The 18,362-nt window shown below is 45.9% G+C and overlaps 1 protein-coding gene across 13 annotated transcripts in view; it reads left to right on the forward strand.

Moving 5' to 3' along the window:
* Positions 1-18,362, forward strand: part of TMCC1 (transmembrane and coiled-coil domain family 1) — a 155,650-nt gene that overhangs the window by 132,460 nt on the left and 4,828 nt on the right. For 11 of the 13 annotated variants that reach the window (XM_070776884.1, XM_070776883.1, XM_070776891.1 and 8 more), the window contains 2 exons: positions 7,310-7,327; positions 15,900-16,035. In XM_070776884.1, the coding sequence (XP_070632985.1) occupies positions 7,310-7,327; positions 15,900-16,035 (154 nt within the window). The remainder of the gene's footprint in view (positions 1-7,309; positions 7,328-15,899; positions 16,036-18,362) is intronic. The other 2 variants (XM_070776890.1, XM_070776895.1) reach the window with 1 other exon arrangement.

Consider the following 18,362-nt stretch of genomic DNA (forward strand, 5'->3'; position numbering starts at 1 on the left):
CTGAGTGCTTGGAGTCATAATCTGTGCTAAAGGTAGGAGCCGGTCTCGTTTTTGTGTTTCACAGCACACACTGTATTCATATTAGACCACGCTTAACCGTTCTCCACATCTTTGCCTCTTGTTCCCATCACATGCGACTGGTGGTGTCAGCCAGAGCCAGGCCACCTCTCTGAGACAGATGGAAGGGCCAGTATTACAGGAGCCGCACGTCCTGCTGACAGCCACAGGTTAGGCCCTGAAAGGCCCACGTCTGGTCCTGTCCCACTTCGCATCTAGAGTCTCGGTACTTTTACTGTAGTGTCAAGGATTGAACAGTTTCTTAAGTTTCCTTTACCTCTTGGGGAAAAAAAAATAATGAAAATGAATTTTTTTTTTCAAGTTTGCTTTTATGAGGTAATTTCAGGGCCCGAGATTAATTGTTCTCGTGTATCAGTTAGTTCCGAGAGGAGTTACAGCAGCACGCTCTTTTCAGGTGGTAAAATGTCACTCAGCCCTACCTCTTATCTCCACTCTTCTGTCCTTCAATTCTGACTTAAGACTTGAAGGGAGAAGAAGAGAGAAGTGTGGGAGAGAGAAATGAAGTTCTAAAAGCAAGTGGATGACTGTTCTTATGTCATTGTTTTATATATTCTTTAATATACTTAGATGAAGAGGGAAATGGCAACCTACCCCAGTATTCCTGCCTGGAAAATGACAGAGGAACCTGGCAGGCTACATACAGTTCACGAGGTTGCAGGGAGTCTGACACAACTGAGCACACACACAGAGTGTGCTTAGAAAACAGTGTCTAAAGCAGCGAGCAATCTGACACATATTCAGGTTCTAAAAACGCCTAACTCCCAGGTTCAAATTCTAGTCCTGCTACTTTCTAATCTTGAAAACTGGACAAGATTCTTAACCTCTCTAAGTCTTGATTTCCTCGCCTCTAGCATAGAAATAATAATAGTCCTTCACAGGATGATTGTGCCATTTGAATGAAATCATTTATGCACAGCACGTAGCTCAGTGCCTGGCCCCAGAGTGCTTGATTGATGTTAGGTAGCAGCTGCTACTGCTGCTATTAAAATACATTGCCCTGAACATGGAGACCTGGGCATTCCATGGTCAGTTGCTCAGAAAAACAACTGCCTGCTTTGACCTCTTTATTTTGAAAGGACAGCAAAACATTCCAGTTTTTAAATTCTTCCAGAGCTTAAAATTCATATAGAGTTTGTTAAGCCTTCAAGTCCGGTGTAGGCCAGTGTGAGAAAATCGGGGAGTTGAAAAACAAGTCTCCCAAGGCCACCTCTGTGTCCATTTAAAATAATTCACAGACAGGACAGAACCCTTAGGTCCTCATTAGTACCTCATTAAAAGAATCACATCCAAGCCACTTGTGACGTGAGGAGAAGTGCACTCCTTTCATTGCGTTTTGGATTCTGGTAAGTGAATGCCTAGTTTTCTGGAATGAAGAGAGAATAAAAGGAACTTATGAATTTTCAAAAACCGAAGGGGCAGGAGGAAGACATATCTGTCACATCACTTGAGCTTGAGAGTGGTCTTTCCTTTAAATGGAATCTTTTTTTTTCCCCAAGAAAAGCAGTGGAAAAGTCAACAACTGTTTTACTCAATTATTTCATTCCACCAGTATTTCCGTGTATAGAGCAATAAGGGAATTCTCCTCTCTTCCACATGTCTTTACACGGTAAATATATCTATCTAATTTTGTTGGTCTTTGGACTGTTTCACATAAATGAGATTTCTGCCACGGATCGTAGTGTATTCTTTAAGGCACTACAACTTTTCACATTTTAAGCATTTTTGCAGCACTTCTCTCCCTTCTTTTAGCAGAGCAGTCCGTTGAACCTGACGTGAGTGGAAATAGCTGACAGCAGTAGTGTTCTGGCCTAGAAGGATCCTCCCAGCCCCGTGCAGGTGGAAGCGTGCATGCTTCTGCAGTAAGTGGTCCTGGGCAGCTGGTCCTCTGTCCTTCCCACACCTCCTCCACACTCTGAGCGAGCTGCCTGCAGCAGCCTCTCTCTGCGGATTTCTGTGTCTGCTCTGTTCCAGGCCTGGAAGGGCTTGGACTCATGAGACTCTTCTGTGACCAGGAAACCCATTAATGTGTCTATGGCTGCTCTAGATGGGTTTCTGCTTATTTTCGCTGCTTTAGTTTATTTTACTAACATCTGAGTTGACAGGAGGGAGGCCAGGCACAGTGTTAGAGGAAGAGGAGGACGCTGCCTCTGGCAGCCTTCAGTAAACTCCTAGGCTGCCCACTGTGCTAGATGTTTCCTGCATATTTGCTGACCCTCACGGTGGACCTGTAGGCACACTGCACCCGATTTTGTGGCTCAGTCTCTCAGTCATGTCCGACTCTGCGACTGCACTGACTGTAGCCCACCAGGCTCCTCTGTCCATGGGATTTTCCAGGCAAGAATACTGGAGCGGGTTGCCATTTCCTTCTCCAAAGGATCTTCCCGACCCAGGGATCAAACCCACACCTTTTGTATTGGCAGGTGGATTTTTTACAACTGAGCCACCTGGGAAACCCTAAACCCAAGTTTACAGATGAGGAAATTGAAATTCAGTGAGGTTTTAAGTTTTGCCAAAGATTACTCTAAATGGTAAAGCCAGGAATCACACCCAGTTTAATGTGACTCCAAAGCCTGGGGTCTCTTCATCCCAGGACAAGTGTTTTCCCAAAGTCAACCCTGAAATCTGTCTGACTGACAGACTAACCTAGAGTCTAGCTCTAAGAAGCATTGACTTTAATAGCAAGAGCTTTAGGGCCTTTTTGAGGACCCAGTGTCTATTTCTGTAAAAGTTCTCTCTGTTTTTAACAGATTCTATAAAATTCTGTGAATGCTCAAGCTTGTACAACACTTGAGGTGAATAATAAGGGACCCCTACTTAAGCAAACCTCCACTACCGCATCCTGATTTCCCCCTTTCAGAGTCCTTTCTCAGTACCATCAGTCAGTTCATTGGTGAGTGCTTCCCGTTGGTCTCTACGCCAGTGAGTTGCACCAGGGAAAAGAGTTTTGCCCAAGACCATCTTCTTTGGAATCATCAGAATTACTCAGGAACCTCTCTTCACCCACACGATTGTACCACGAGTGAAGAGTGTGTCTTCAGCGCCCACACGCACTTAGCCCAGGCAGTCAGTGTCGCAGAGCTTGGATCTGGACTCCGCCTCAACCTTGGGCCCCTAACTAGGTGTTTAGTCTTTGCGCTTTGCTTTGGACTCTCAGGTATGAGTGGGATCGTATATCTGAGAAGGCAGGAGACAAGATATATAGCTGTGTTTGTTTTTTTAAGTGATGGAATCTGTGCTGACATCAGATTCTCTTCGTGCATCTAATCTCTTCATCCCATTAGAGTATTATTACAGATTGGTTCGTGGCAACTGGGTTCACTTTCGTACTTCAGAGATAGAGGGGGCCCTTAGATATCTAGTGTAATCTCATTCCAGAGATGAGTCCCCTGAGACCCAGAAAGATAAAGTGACTTCTGCCAGGTCACACAGTAAAATGGTTTAACATATATTTAATTGGCTGCTAAAAGCTGGAGGTTTATAGTCCTGTTCCCAAATTGAGTGTACCTTGCTGAGCTACTGTAGGAAGAAGTTCCGCTATGGCAAAGTACTTTGAAACCAGGAGAGAACTAGGAAAACAGTCCCATCAGTAGTCTTACAGGTTCATTTTGTTGTTTTTCCCATAGGGAATCTGACCTGGAATTTTGCTCAGCTACTGCCTGCATGAAGCAGTGTCGTATCAGGCAGGCAAAAAACCCTCCTGGTGTTGATGAGCAGTAATGCCATTTGAAAGCTTCTATTTTAAGGGGATTGCTGTTCTTTGGAAATTGGCTTCTGAGACTGTTTGTATTAAGCCCAGGGATATTTTAAATTGCACTGAGTCATAAGAGCAAAAATACAGAAGGAGCCCGTCCCCATGAGCAGCTGTCACACGCTGCAGAGCAGTCAGTAGTGAGGCCCACCCAGTTAGGCACCGGCCACTGGAGTTCTAACTAGAGAAGCTGTTGTTAAGTGTGAATTTATTTTACTATTGCTTGGCATAAGACAGAGATATGGTCAGATACAGCTGTGGTAGCCCTGTATTCCTTGGGTTAAACCCATCTCAGTCAATCTGGGAGTCTGCAGAGGGTATGCAGACCAGGTTTGGCCGTAAGCTTGAAATAGAAACTGAAAATATTGGCTCAAAGTGGTTCTTCATTTATAAGAGGGAAAAAAGCCCAATTGAGAGGTGCACCTAGGAGACAGACGCTTCATTCATAGGGTGAGATCTTCTACCTGAGAGACTCTCACGCAGATGAGCTCCTCCCAAGTTAGCCCTGGAGAGGTGCTGAGGTGGGAGGGGGGAAGGGTGGACAGACGGAGTGCGAGCAAATACAGCGACCACTTTGTTCGCTAAGAGAGGTTAGGCAGGCCTGAATTTGCTCACCAGTTCTGACGCTGGTGAGTGCTGTGAGCTGGTGTGGCTCACCTATGCTCAGTTTCCTCCATGAAAACGAGGTAATGGTGTCTATGGTGCAGGGTTGTGGAGATTACTAAATGAGGCAGTGTCTGTGGGGGCAGCCAGGATGGTGTGAGCAGTGCCAGGATATCAGAAAGCTGTCGTCGCTGTCTCCCCCAGTAGCCTTTATTTATTCCCTCTGTGCTTGAGGCATCTGCTGCTTTTCGTCTTTTAAGATAACGCACTGCCTCTCTTGAAAGCTGGGGGGACTGGTTGTTGTTGATTGGGGACTGAAACTGCTTTTTCCTTTTCAACTGAAGGCTAGTGGAGTCTTTCCTAGCCTCTTTTTGGGCCTCGACATAAATAAGGGAACAAAAGGTAAGGAGGGGAAATCAATTTTCTTTCCCCCAGTTCAGCCAGGGGCGCATTCAGGCTCCCACTGCACCTCCTGTCTCCAGCCCCTGCCATGTCTGCCCATTCAGATCCAGCACTGGCAGAAACCGCCTCGGGTCTCTAGGATGCGCTGGGGAGATAATGCACTCATCTGCTGCCGTGGTTGCCTGTTGGTGTCAGTCGGCCCGGGGACCTAGTCCTTCCTGTTCCTCTCAATACCTGTTCCACAAGATTCTTCAGCCATCCTGTCCCAGTGACCTGTTGCCCAATCAGGGAAGCCCCACAGGCTCTCAGAGATGGCTCCAGGCTCCTGAGCCACACCCGAAGAGTGGTGGTGCATTCCCAACTGTGCGCTCACCCAGCTTTCTCATTTGTCAGGAATGTGGCCCCCAAGAGCCCTGGCTTGTCTTTGGTCTAGGAAGGTGACTACTGTGTTGATTAATCCAATGGATGAATTGGACCAGTTTCCAGGACCAGTTGGGAATTTTCACTTTCCAAGACCAGTATTCATTTATGCATTGTAAACGTGCAGCAAATCTAGATGTATTTTCGGCTGTACCCCAATACAAAATGTTTTTGGTGTTAAATAAAAATTTGGGGAAAAAAATTTTTTTTAATATTTTATTTCATTTATTGGACAACACAGCCTGTGGGATCTTAGTTCCCCAACCAGGAATCGAACCCATGCTCTCTCCACCGAGAGTTCGGAGTCTTAACCACTGGACCACCAGGGAAGTCCAAAATTTGAAAAAAAATTTTAAAATAAAAAAATAAATAAGCTTCGGGGGGAAAAAAAGTAGATTGCCTAAGGGTGAAGCACCCCACTGGTGAACTTAACCCAGATGGATTCTTGTGGTCAGACTAGACTGGACTCAGATCCTGTTAAAAGCCTGGAATAAATTGCTCTAAATTCCTTTGGAAAAAAAAATCTAGGTGTATTTTAATACTTTGTAGATAGAGCAGTTGAATCTTGGTGGAGAAGAATTTCACGTCCCCAAATACAATATAACCTACTTTTTTCAAAAAAAAGATCTTAACAGTGTTCAGGCCTTCTGTTTACTAGATAGGTAAGCTCAAATCGTATTTAGCTGTCAACATTCCACTTGAGTTGTAATGATTTAGGAAGGACCTTTAAGTTAAAAGTCTCAAAATGAGATTATTCATCTTATGCTACTTTGTGCTCCACGTTAAGTCACATGAGAAGCGTGTGCAGTCAAGGTCACATACTAGTAGGGTCAGGAACACCCACCCTTCCTGTCCAGAGAGTTCAAGTAGTGTCATATGAGGGGGTGCAAGTCCCCTACAGGGAGCTCTTGATTTTAAAAAATCACACGTGAAAGGCTGATTCACGGTTTAGTTTCCCTTTTTTCACCCTCTGCTGGTTTGGCTTTAATATTTAAGGAGAGAATTTAAGGAGAGAATGGCGGTGTTCTTTTTATGAATTCCCTAGGTATCTGGCTTCTCCGTTTTAGAATTCAGACTGGAAGTAAACACTGAAAAATAAAGGGAGCGAAAGAGTTTATAATATTCAAAATGGGAGGAGTTGGAAAGTTTGTGAGAATATCTTCTTCCTTCCTTTCGTCGTTTAGATTTTTCTTTTGACTAACAGTATGGGACGGGGTGGAAGTTACAAAAAAGACAACAATAAAACAAATCTAAACAGCAAGAAGCATGAAGCAACCGATTCACATCCTCCTACACCTCACTAGCAGGGGAGAGTTGTGGCATTTTTTTTTCTCAGCCTCCCCTTTCTAAGTTACATTTCGAAGCGCCTCCCAGAGAGGAAGGAGGTGAGGATTACCGAGGAGTGTCTCCATGAGTCTCCGAGGCAGACATGTCACATAAAAAGGCCTAGTGGGCCAGGTAGCTATTGTTCTCCTTATCTTTGCTGGTGTTTTTGATGTTTCGGTGCTGACAGTGATTAATTGGTTAGACTGAACCCTAAACTCCTCCACCTAACACGCTCCACCACCCGACATAATACCACAGCATTTTTTACTGGGCTCTTTGGGCTAGTCTGTTTGCAGACTGTAATTTCACATGTGGTTTATGTAAGCCTCTCAGGCTGGAAGCACTGAAAAAAAATGTTTGGAAGTGGCTAAGCCTGGTTAGGTTTGTGCTTTTCAATTTGCAGGTTGTGAAAAGAGCTGAGGGACGAACTTCCCTGACCCAGGTGGGAAAATTAGGGAAAATGTTTTAGTAATGACAGGCCAGTCGAGTTCTTTCAGGGTACTGAGACAACCCGGAGGACGGCATTGCACGGTACCAGGGGCATCTTGCCAACCTCTTTGTTCGTCACATTTGACAAAAGCCTCAAAGTGTGTGGCTTTCTCTGTCTCCTCCCTGATGTTCCCTGCAGATTGGAGGTGCTTTACTACTATGGTAACCCAAACACAACTGTTTGTGTGAGTGTGATAGGATTTCCACTACACAATAACAGCTGCAACTTTTCTGTTCTTGCAGAAAGTCATCATTCTCCAGGTAATTCTTATGACTTGAAGAGGGCAAACGCTTAGTGGATGAATTAACAGGGCTGTTTCAGCTGGACCTTTGAGGGTTTTGCTTCACCCCTGAGTCCTGCAGCTTTATGTCACCTCAGCAAGGCTCCTAACTTGTCTGTGTCTCGTCTTTTGGGAAACGGAGCTCTTCTGCTTACGCCAGTGCTACTTGGCTAGTTAGCTGCCTGCTAATAAAGCGCTGTCTTTGGGGGCACCAGTTACATTTTCCCATTCAGGAAGGCTCAGCCTGAGGGGATGTTGCTGTTAATTCCTATGTAACTGTGAGTAAATTGTTCAGCTTCTGAAAGCTTTCGTTTTCTGCAAGGGCATGGTAACCCAGGGTAAGGATTAACACTTTCTACTCAACTCTTTCTGGAGGTTTGCAAAGACCTAATACAATTTATTCGAGAGACTTTGCCTCACACGCATACACAACACATGCCGTGAAAGGAAGGCAGATAGAGTTTTTACCAATTTAAAGGACAGCTTGGAACAGGCCAGCTAGTTCAGTTAGTCCAGTCACCTGGCGGACTTGAGCCAGGGTGATGGCCAGAGCCGTCAGTGTGCTTGTGCTGGCCCTCCCAATGAGAAGGCAAGAAGAGGCTTGTGCCCAGCGTGGAGAAGAACAGAGTGCCTGCCCCGTAAACCCACCTGTGTGATTTCATAGGGAAAGCAGCATGGATATACTGGGAGTGCTGAAAATTCCGGAATATGTGAGACTGAGAACGTGGAGACAGATGAAGAAATGAAAGGTTAGAGAAAAGAATCAGAAGCAGGAAGCTGTGAACAGTGCAGCCACCTAGCACTTGGGATCCCGTGGCGATTGACAAGCAGTCCCCTGGAACCACCTCGCTAGGGCTTGGCCTTTTTTTTTGCCAAGCATTTGTCATCTATATCCTGTGTAATCCTCACAGCCACCCTTGGGAGGAGACAGACTTCTTAACAGGTGAACAGGGTCACTCACGCCAGTGTTTTGCAGAGTCAGGGTTTGAGTCTGAGACCTGGATGAGCAGATTCATGGGCTGGGACAAACTGCGACAGCATAAAAACATTTTCAAGTGAAGAAAAGGTACAAAGCAGAAACAGTGAAGGTGCAGAGCCTTTAGCTATAATGTGCGGTGAACAAAATCAGTCCTAACGTGGTTTCCAGAGCCTTTGACATGTTAGTAACCTTTATATGACAGACACTGTTCTTTAAGGGTCAAGAGTTAGAAACACGTGCTGAAGACTTTTGCACGTACTCTGATTCACATGTAGCATTACATACTCATCAGTAGTGTTACATCATTACAGAATCTCCCCTTCTACAGACAGGTCGAAAAAGAATCCGAGGGCCAGCCTCAAGTGTCCTCTAATAAATCATCTTAGCTGTTCATAGGTGTAGGTATACAAAACATGTTTTGTCACAACTCAAAGCCACGAAACAGCTCAAAACAAAACCTGAAAAGAGGAGATAACCTGCAGGAGGGAACGCATGGAGTACTCTGAAGCCAAAGTTGCCAGCGTCACCAGGAAATCCAGCTGATGAAAGAGACTGAGTGTGAAACAGACCAAACACATGCGACATTACACTGCCGGAGGATGGCGGTGAGACCTCCAGAGGGCTGGGGAAGAGAAACTACACGGAGGCTGCTCTGTCCCACCTGCTTCATTCTTCGAGGAAGAGGGTGAAACCAAGACACTTTCAGACACATGTAGGTAAAATTACCTCTTATAAGCTTTGCTGAAAGAAATACTAAAGGAAAAAGAACTTAGTGAAAGAAATGAATAAAGCAGGTTGGTAAATCTTAAGTAGGGACTTAAAAAATTACATTGGGGATTCTTAATGTCTACATCAGTTTGGATCTAAAATTCCGGAAGAGAATATAGGATTCAAGGGTTGCATTTCAAAGAAGTGTTAAAGTGTTAAAAGATTGAGGGGCAGAAAAAGCATCTTATGTCCTGATCTGCCTGTCACTCGGCACCTGGCAACTTTCTGTTCACGTCATTCCTGTTCCCTTAAAGTGATGGATGCTGGGACCTCCCTGGCTGTCCAGCGGTTAGCTCCGACCTCCAGGCTCCCAGGCGTCTTGCCCTTACCTCCTGTCTTCTGCCTCTTCCCCCAGAATAAAATACAGGTTCATCTTTACAAATAACACGAGGCGTGCGCGAGAGAGTGATACTGACAGATGTGTGTGCAGTTAAGACTTTACCAAGGTTTGGTTCTGTGGAATCCATGGGAACTACCTCTTATTGCTGAAGGCAGGCGTCACAAGTAATGTAGCTGAGAGAGGGACTTGGTGTGAGGGAGGACCTGCTAGGCTTTAGTTCAGTTTTAGATGGATAGCTGCATCTATCTAGCAATGAAAACAACTCTTAAGAAAAATGAGACCCTGCCCCTTGAGGTGTTAACAGAGAGAATCCTTGTCAGGGCTGTTGTAGAAATAGTTCCTTGATGGAAAGAGATTTAACAAGGCTTCTTCTGTTCCCTAGAATTTAAGATTCTTTATAGTCAGGGAACTAAATTTTTTACCTTTCAAACAGTACTTTGTGGTGTATTTCTCTTTGTAACATACTGATTTTTAACAACTCTTAAGGGGAAAGGAGGGAGGTGTGTGAAATAGTGATCATCTTAGAAACATGTGAAATTGGGTGTGAGATACTGGATTCATTTTGTAGTTGGCACAATGACATGGACTGCGGATGAGTCTAAAGTGAGACTAAGGCATGAATCAGTCACCACAGGAAATACTTGGTTAGTTAGAAAGGTTTTCAAATTCCCATGAATTCTTTTCAGGAAGCAAGTATTCACTTGATGTCCTCTTCATTATGAACTAGAAACATTTTCAAAACAGCCACTGTGTTCTTAGTAGATTGAAACTGGATAAAAGAGAAACACATTTTTTAACACCTCCTGTGTACTCAAACGAATGTTTCAAGGTAGATTATTAACCTCAGTTTACAGATGAAGGAATTTGCTATGTAAAGTGAGCTGACCTGAGACCTCCATGCAGCTTTGAGAGGTAGGATTCTCAAAGGACTCACACCCAAATGCTTCTCGCTGTAATACCTATAGTCATTTTTTCCCGATGTTTATTATAAAACTTTCAAACACACTGCAGACTTGGGGGAAAAATGTGTACAGTTAACTCCCATACTGTTAATATATTGTCTTACTGTATATCTTTCCATCTATCTATCCTTTAGCTGGTTTTTTTGATGCATTTCAAAGTAAACTACCATAATCTTCTTTAACAGCTTTATTGAGATATGCAAATCAGTGGTTTTAGTATATCCACAGACACATGCAGCCATAATCAGTTTAGGACATGTTTATCAGTCTACAATCTTCTCTACCCTGCCCCAGCCCCTGGCAGCCATTAATCTTTCTGTCTCTATCAGTTCAGTTCAGTCCGACTCTCTGCGACCCCATGAATTGCACCACGCCAGGCCTCCCTGTCCATCACCAACTCCGAGAGTTCACTCAAACTCACGTCCATTGAGTCGGTGATGCCATACAGCCATCTCCTCCTCTGTCGTCCCCTTTTCCTTCTGCCCCCAATCCCTCCCAGCATCAGAGTCTTTTCCAATGAGTCAACTCTTCGCATGAGGTGGCCAAAGTACTGGAGTTTCAGCTTTAGCATCACTCCTTCCAAAGAACACCCAGGACTGATCTCCTTCAGAATGGACTGGTTGGATCTCTTTGCAGTCCAAGGAACTCTCAAGAGTCTTCTCCAACACCACAGTTCAAAAGCATCAATTCTTCGGCGCTCAGCCTTCTTCACAGTCCAACTCTCACATCCATACATGACCACTGGAAAAACCATAGCCTTGACTAGACGGACTTTTGTTGGCAAAGTAATGTCTCTGCTTTCGAATATGCTATCTAGGTTGGTCATAACTTTTCTTCCAAGGAGTAAGCGTCTTTTAATTTCATGGCTGCAGTCACCATTTGCAGTGATTTTGGAGCCCCAAAAAATAAAGTCTGACACTGTTTCCACTGTTTCCCCATCTATTTCCCATGAAGTGATGGGACCAGATGCCATGATCTTAGTTTTCTGAATGTTGAGCTTTAAGCCAACCTTTTCACTCTCCTCTTTCACCTTCATCAAGAGGCTTTTTAGTTCCTCTTCACTTTCTGCCATAAGGGTGGTGTCATCTGCATATCTGAGGTTATTGATATTTCTCCCAGCAATCTTGATTCCAGCTTGTGCTTCTTCCAGCCCAGCGTTTCTCATGATGTACTCTGCATATAAGTGAAATAAGCAGGGTGACAATATACAGCCTTGATGAACTCCTTTTCCTATTTGGAACCAGTCTGTTGTTCCATGTCCAGTTCTAACTGTTGCTTCCTGACCTGCATACAAATTTCTCAAGAGGCAGATCAGGTGGTCTGGTATTCCCATCTCTTTCAGAATTTTCCAGTTTGTTGTGATCCACACAAAGACTTTGGCATAGTCAATAAAGCAGAAATAGATGTTTTTCTGGAATTCTCTTGCTTTTTCGATGATCCAGCGGATGTTGGCAATTTGGTCTCTGGTTCCTCTGCCTTTTCTAAAACCAGCTTGAACAACTGGAAGTTCACAGTTCACGTATTGCTGAAGCCTGGCTTGGAGAATTTTGAGCACTACTTTACTAGCGTGTGAGATGAGTGCAATTGTGCAGTAGTTTGAGCATTCTCTGGCATTGCCTTTCTTTGGGATTGGAATGAAAACTGCCCTTTTCCAGTCCTGTGGCCACTGCTGAGTTGTCCAAATTTGCTGGCATATTGAGTGCAGCACTTTCACAGCATCATCTGTCTGTATAGCTTTGCCTATTTTGAATATTTCATGCATGTGGAATCATACAGTTTTCAGTTCTTCCTTACTGGCATCCTTCACTTAACATATTTTCAAGGCTCATCCATACTGTAGTGTGTGTCATTACTTCATTTCTCTCTCTTTTGCAATAACACTGCGTTGTATGAATAGACCACACTTTATATATCCATTCATCAGTTGATAGTGGGTTGTTTCCACTTGGGGCCGTTATGAATAATGCTTCTATTAATATTTGTATACGAATTTCGAGTGGAAGTTAGTCTTCATTTCTCTCTGGTGTACACCTGGAGTGAGATTTCTGGGGCACATGGTAACTATGTTTAGAGCTCCAAACTTACTTTCCAGAGAACAGTTGCACCAGCTGTATACCAGGGTTCGAATTCCCCCACATCCTCACCAACACTTGTTACCATCCTCTTTCCTGTTCTGGGTCCATAATCTTCTTTATTACAGTCCTCCTGTTGACTCCGCCTTGGCGTAAAGCTTCAAAGCCATCAATCAATGTGGTAGTGTCCAGGCCCCTGTGGAGCTGTGTGATTTGAATCCACTTTAGACCTGACTCACCCTTCTTACGAAGGGAATTCATCTGGGCTTCTTGAATGGTTAAGAACTGGCTTTACAGTCTGACCTACCTGGATTCAAGTCTTCGCTCCCCTACTTAATTTCTCTGCCCTTGGGCAAATTTCTGTATCTTTCTGAGCTCCAGCTTCCTCATCTGTAAAGTAAAGGTATTACCTACTGTCTTGGGGTTGTAGAAGTTAATTTACATAATCCATGCTAAATCGATTCAGCTAAATCGCTCAGTCTTCTCTGACTCTTCAAAACCCTGTGGACTGGAGGGTGACAGGCTCCTCTGTCCATGGGATTTCCCAGGCAAGAATGCTGGAGTGGGTTGCCATGCCCGCCTCCAGGGAATCTTCCCAACCCAGGGATCGAACCCGTGTCCCGTGCGGCTCCTGTAGTATTGCCTGCGAATTCTTTACTGCTGAAGCCCCAGTTTACATCATAAGCATTGGATGAATGGTAGTTGCTGCTGCTCTTACTTTTTAATCTGTTCTAATGGTATTTGTGAGCCAGGTTTAATGTCAAATGATTGTCTCTAACTTTCCTGGAAAGCCTGAAAGACCGTAGTTTGTGGGCTGAGAGACTGAGGTGGTAGCCCATGGAACTCACGGCAGAGATGTCACCTGAGTGTGCCGCCGTCAGCATGCAGGCTGGTTGCCACTGCTGCCAGGCTCCCCACCCTGCCACCCCACATCGGCCCTAGCTTAGGAGAGTCCTTTGCTGCCAGCCAAGCCCAGCCCTTGCCCTAAATCCCAAGGAACTGACACAGTGGAAGACCCCATTTTTAAAAAGCCTCTAGCCCCTCTGTGGTGAGGGGAGAGAATAACAAAATCATCCAGCACTGACACCACCACACACGGTGGGTTTAATAGGAAATCATAAAAAGACAATATGTTAACCTAATCTCGTGGCATTTGTTGAAGTTAAAACGTGGTGGAAAATCAGCTCTAGAGGTGGCAGTGTTTCCGAGTATGCCCAGGCCCACAGATGGCGTGAAAAGGCAGAGTCCCAGAGGGCCCGCCTGAGCCACAGACACGCAGTGGAAGCCTCCCGGCCAGTTGTTCAGGCCACTCCGGTGACAGTTGCAGTGGCAGGAAAGCAGCACGGAGATTGTTATCAAGGACTCGGGAGAACCAAATAGGAGTCAGTAATCTGGGTCTCATGGAGAAGGAGTGGGGTTTAGGATCTATTTATTCATTATGTAATTATTAGAAGGGAGAATGTTGCTGATGCCGCCGCCACATAAAGATGACCTTGAACAGAGAACTTCCGTGGATTCCTTTAAAGCTTGTGTACCGCACGTCTGGTTAAACGCGAAAGGGGAGGGTAGTTGAAATGTTTGCCTTTGTTCTGACATTTCTGTTTCTGTAGTACAAAGTTTGCCAAGACTTTCGTGCCAGTGTTAAGCATGTGCTTGCCTGAGAAGCACCCAGTCGTCGCATCTGCGGGGAATTGGTTCTAGGACCCCACCCTACCCCCACGGGTACCGAAGTCTGCCAATGCTCCAGCCCCTTCTGGAACCCGTGCACACCCTCCCGTATGGTGGAACTCAGCCTAGAGTACATACAAGTCCGCATGCAGTGTAAATGCTCTGTAGATATTTGCTGGTGCCCAGTAAATGCACATCTTACATTTTGGAACTTGATGGATTCTTTTTTTTTTTTTCATCCGAACTCGGTAGAACCTGAAGTACTGTGTATCCTCCTCTTGGGATGAGCCCTCCGTCTGACCGAGACGCTTCCATTCTAGTCACCATCAGTTAGAGCTGTGTGATTCCTCCCTTTCAGGGCTTCTTACTGTGTAGCCTTCAGCCTTTCTCCTACCTACTTAGCTCTTTTCATTCTTCTTTTTTTTTTTTTTGGTTCCTTGAACTCTACTCACAACCTGCCGGAAGCTTCACCAGTAGCAGACAGCCCTGTGTTCCTCGTGTCAGCCTCTCCCCTCAGCATCTGCTTTGGGTCCATGTACTGTCTAGTTCAGATTTCCACTGCCTTCCCTGCTTTTTAAGGACAGATTTCCTTTTTCCCCCCAGCTGTTCTGGTTAGTCCATACATTTCTACCCCCCCCCCCCCCCCCCTTTACCTGTGTTCTTTGTCCAGTCTCTCTGATCTTTTCCTTTTAAACGGTTCCAGTCCCACAGATCCGTAGATGCCCTGCCCAGGTCCCGTCTTCATGTAGAATGAACCTTTTCACATGAATCTGAAGTGCTAGAGGTACCAGATGAACAAATATGGCTCCTGCTCCTGAGGAAGCCTCTCTCTGTGCATTCCCCCACTTTCTGCTCAGCTGCAGCCACACTGGCCCCCTCTCTGCTCTGAAATCTGCCAAGCTGACTGTCATCTCAAGAGCTTTATACTTGCTCTAAGATACTTCCTTCAGCTTTAAGATACTCTTCCCCTCACATCTTCACGTGGCTTGTTCATGTCATCACCCAGGTTTCAGCTCTCAGGGTTGGGTAAAGGTCTTCCCGAGCAGTCCAGGGCCGCCGGGCACGCTGCCGTATCCCCGTCCCGATCTTCTCTGGCTCCCTTACCCGTGCCTGCAGTTGTGGTTTTACTGCCTTCCGCCACCACTGAAGGCTGTAAACTCCTGAGGGCAGGTGTTCGGTCTCGTTTACCGCAGCATTCCCAGAACCTTGAACAAACCGGGCACACAGCAGGCACTCAGTAAATGTCTGTTGACCCTGTGCCAGGCACTGTGCTTGGCAGTAGGGATGGTGGGCTCTGAATGGCGAACATCCAGGTGAATGAGTGACCTGCCCCGGTTGGAACAAGCTCCTGGTGATTGCTGGAAGGTCAGTTTCCATTTGCCTGCTGTGTATCTTCTGATGAGACTGCTTATCATCCCTCAGGTTTTTGCCTCTCCCATATGCCGCTGGGGGCAGAGCAAGAACAGCCTCGTTTGTAATGGGTCTGCTCAAGCTAACCAGGGCTGCTAGCCTCGCTGCAAATACTGTGTGTTGAGAAGAATGTGGAAGAGCCATGTTGCTGCTGTGATACGGCCTTGTGAGAAGCTGTCTGTCCCAGGGACCGAGAGCTGTGCCCACTAGCATGCCCTGTCACCCAGGCCACTCACCTGATTTCTCTGTGCTTTCGTTTTCTTCCTTTGCAGAATGGATTTGGGGGTTGGATGTGAATAATAACCAACAGAAATACAGAACGTGTGAAACATTTAACTTTTCACTCTTGTTAGATGTGAACGATTAGAAGAACAACTGAATGACCTAACAGAGCTCCACCAGAATGAAATCTTGAACTTGAAGCAGGAATTGGCCAGCATGGAAGAGAAAATTGCGTATCAGTCCTACGAACGGGCCCGGGACATCCAGGTCAGCACAGTGGGCCAGGTGGAAAAGCAGAAGGCTGAGAGAAAGCAGAATGGGGGTTTCCAGGGGCTCGGGGCAGGGGGCTGGGGGTGGGTTCCTGTTTAATGGGTCCAGAGTCTCAATCTTCTAAAATGAAAAGAGCGTGGAGGTAGGTGGCGGTGATTGTTCAACAGAACGAACGTGTCAGACCACTGAACCACACACTTAAAAGCAGTTCAGATGGTAAATTTTACATTATAGATATGTTACCACAATTAAAAAAGGGGACGAAAAAGGAATGATGCACCGACACCTGCCCCAGCCTGTGTCCACCCTGAAAACATGGAGCTCAGTGCAAGAAGCCGGTCACAGAAGGCCGCACAGTGCATGAGTCCATTTACATGAAGCATACAGAGTAAGCAGGTCTCCGGAGAAAGTGGATCTGTGGTTGCCAGAAACTAGAGGGAGAGGAACGGGAGTGATAGCTAAAGGGAAGGGGTATTCTGGGGATGATGAAAACATCCTGGAATTTAATAGGAACGATGGTTTCACAACATGGTGAACTTACTAAATGCTTCTTAAGTGAGCACTTTAAAAGGAGTAAATGGTAGATTTTATATTGTGTATTTTACGATGCACAAAAAAAATGTTTAGGGGCAAAGACAGAGAGGGCAGAGTATTAGAAGAAGCTTAGACCGCCTGTAACACACCTGCTCTTCAGATGCCATGCGTTTCTCAAAGTAAAAGTGTCAGTTGCTCAGTCGTGTCCGACTCTCTGCGCACCCATGGACTGTAGCCCTCCAGCCTCCTCTGTCCATGGCATTTCCCAGGCAGGAAAACTGGAGTGGGCAGCCATCCCCTCCTCCAGGGGATCTTCCCAACCCAGGGATCGAGCCCGGGTCTCCCGCATCCCAGGCAGATTCTTTATCGTCTGAGCCACCAGCATTTCTCAAGTCTGCACCATTTGGAGGTGATGTGCTTGCTTGGCTTCTTGGGAAATGTTTCTTGGGCTCAGGATGGTCTCAGTAGATGGACGAGCATGGATGTTATGTCTGTGGTTACTGCTTCGGGAGCTGCTCTGACAGGTCCCAGGGCCACCTGACCTATCTTCTTCTGTGGCAGAGGCCTCACTGCCACATCCACCTTATACAGCTATCCCACCAGGCCATTTGTGAGAATAATGGCAGGCTACACAGTCCATGCGGAGAAGGCAATGGCACCCCACTCCAGTACTCTTGCTTGGAAAATCCCATGGACGGAGGAGCCTGGTGGGCTGCAGTCCATGGGGTTGCGAAGAGTTGGACACGACTGAGCGACTTCACTTTCACTCTTCATGCGTTGGAGAAGGAAATGGCAACCCACTCCAGTGTTCTTGCCTGGAGAATCCCAGGGACGGGGGAGCCTGGTGGGCTGCCGTCTATGGGGTCAAACAGAGTCGGACACGACTGAAGCGACTTAGCAGCAGCAGCACACAGTCCATGGGGTCACCCAAGAGTCAGACACAACTCAACAGTAACAGTGGTCATGTTGAAGGCTAATGGCCCTCTAGTTTAATCCATGGCAAAACAGAATATTTTAACTTTTTCTCATCCCAGTTGGGAGATATTTCTAAAAACCCTAAGAAAACTCAAAGACTCACACCAAGACCTTCAGTGCTTTATTCCTTGTGGTTTCCACGGCCTTTCTCTGGCAGCTCTGGTGGTTTCATATGAGAGCATCCTGAAATAAACCAGTCTTGGTGCTGTAATACAGGAGCCGTGCATGACAGAAGCCTCAAGGAATCAAGGGAATGTCCAGATCACTTGCCCAGATGCCCCCTTTTCCATGACCCAGAAGTCTGTTTATGTTTTAGTTTTTCCCAAGGTCCTTCTGGACTGGGGTATATCTGTTGTATGTCCTTTCTCTAGCTTAGCTTCAGTCTGAAGTTGCCTTGCCGTCACCTCAGATCCCAGGAAACCAGGACCCACTGAAACCGAGGTCACATAACCCAGGGCTCCTACCACTGCTGAACTTCAGAAGGTATCTGACCACGGCTAAGGAAATAGGTCCTGTCCTCTGAGTTTTATGGTCAATTTTATATGAACCCGTGGGTGCAGGTTATGAAAGGAAACGTTGGGTCAGGTGTTGGGCACAGTGTCTGTTCTCTTCACAGAGATCAACTCTTACTAAGAAGACAGTGCAGGGAGCCCTTTTGCCTGATGTTGGGGGGTTACTTAGCGTGAAAAGCAGCTGGTAGTATGTCCAGAGGAGGTTCACTCCTCCATTGTTCGGTAAGAAGTAGAAATAACCCAGGTCTTTCCAGTAGGGAGCTGGCTGAGTAAACTGTGACCTAGCCAAGCTGTAAATGCTAG

Source organism: Bos indicus, chromosome 22 (genome assembly GCF_029378745.1).
Source record: "Bos indicus isolate NIAB-ARS_2022 breed Sahiwal x Tharparkar chromosome 22, NIAB-ARS_B.indTharparkar_mat_pri_1.0, whole genome shotgun sequence".
NCBI classification, from domain to species: domain Eukaryota; kingdom Metazoa; phylum Chordata; class Mammalia; order Artiodactyla; family Bovidae; genus Bos; species Bos indicus.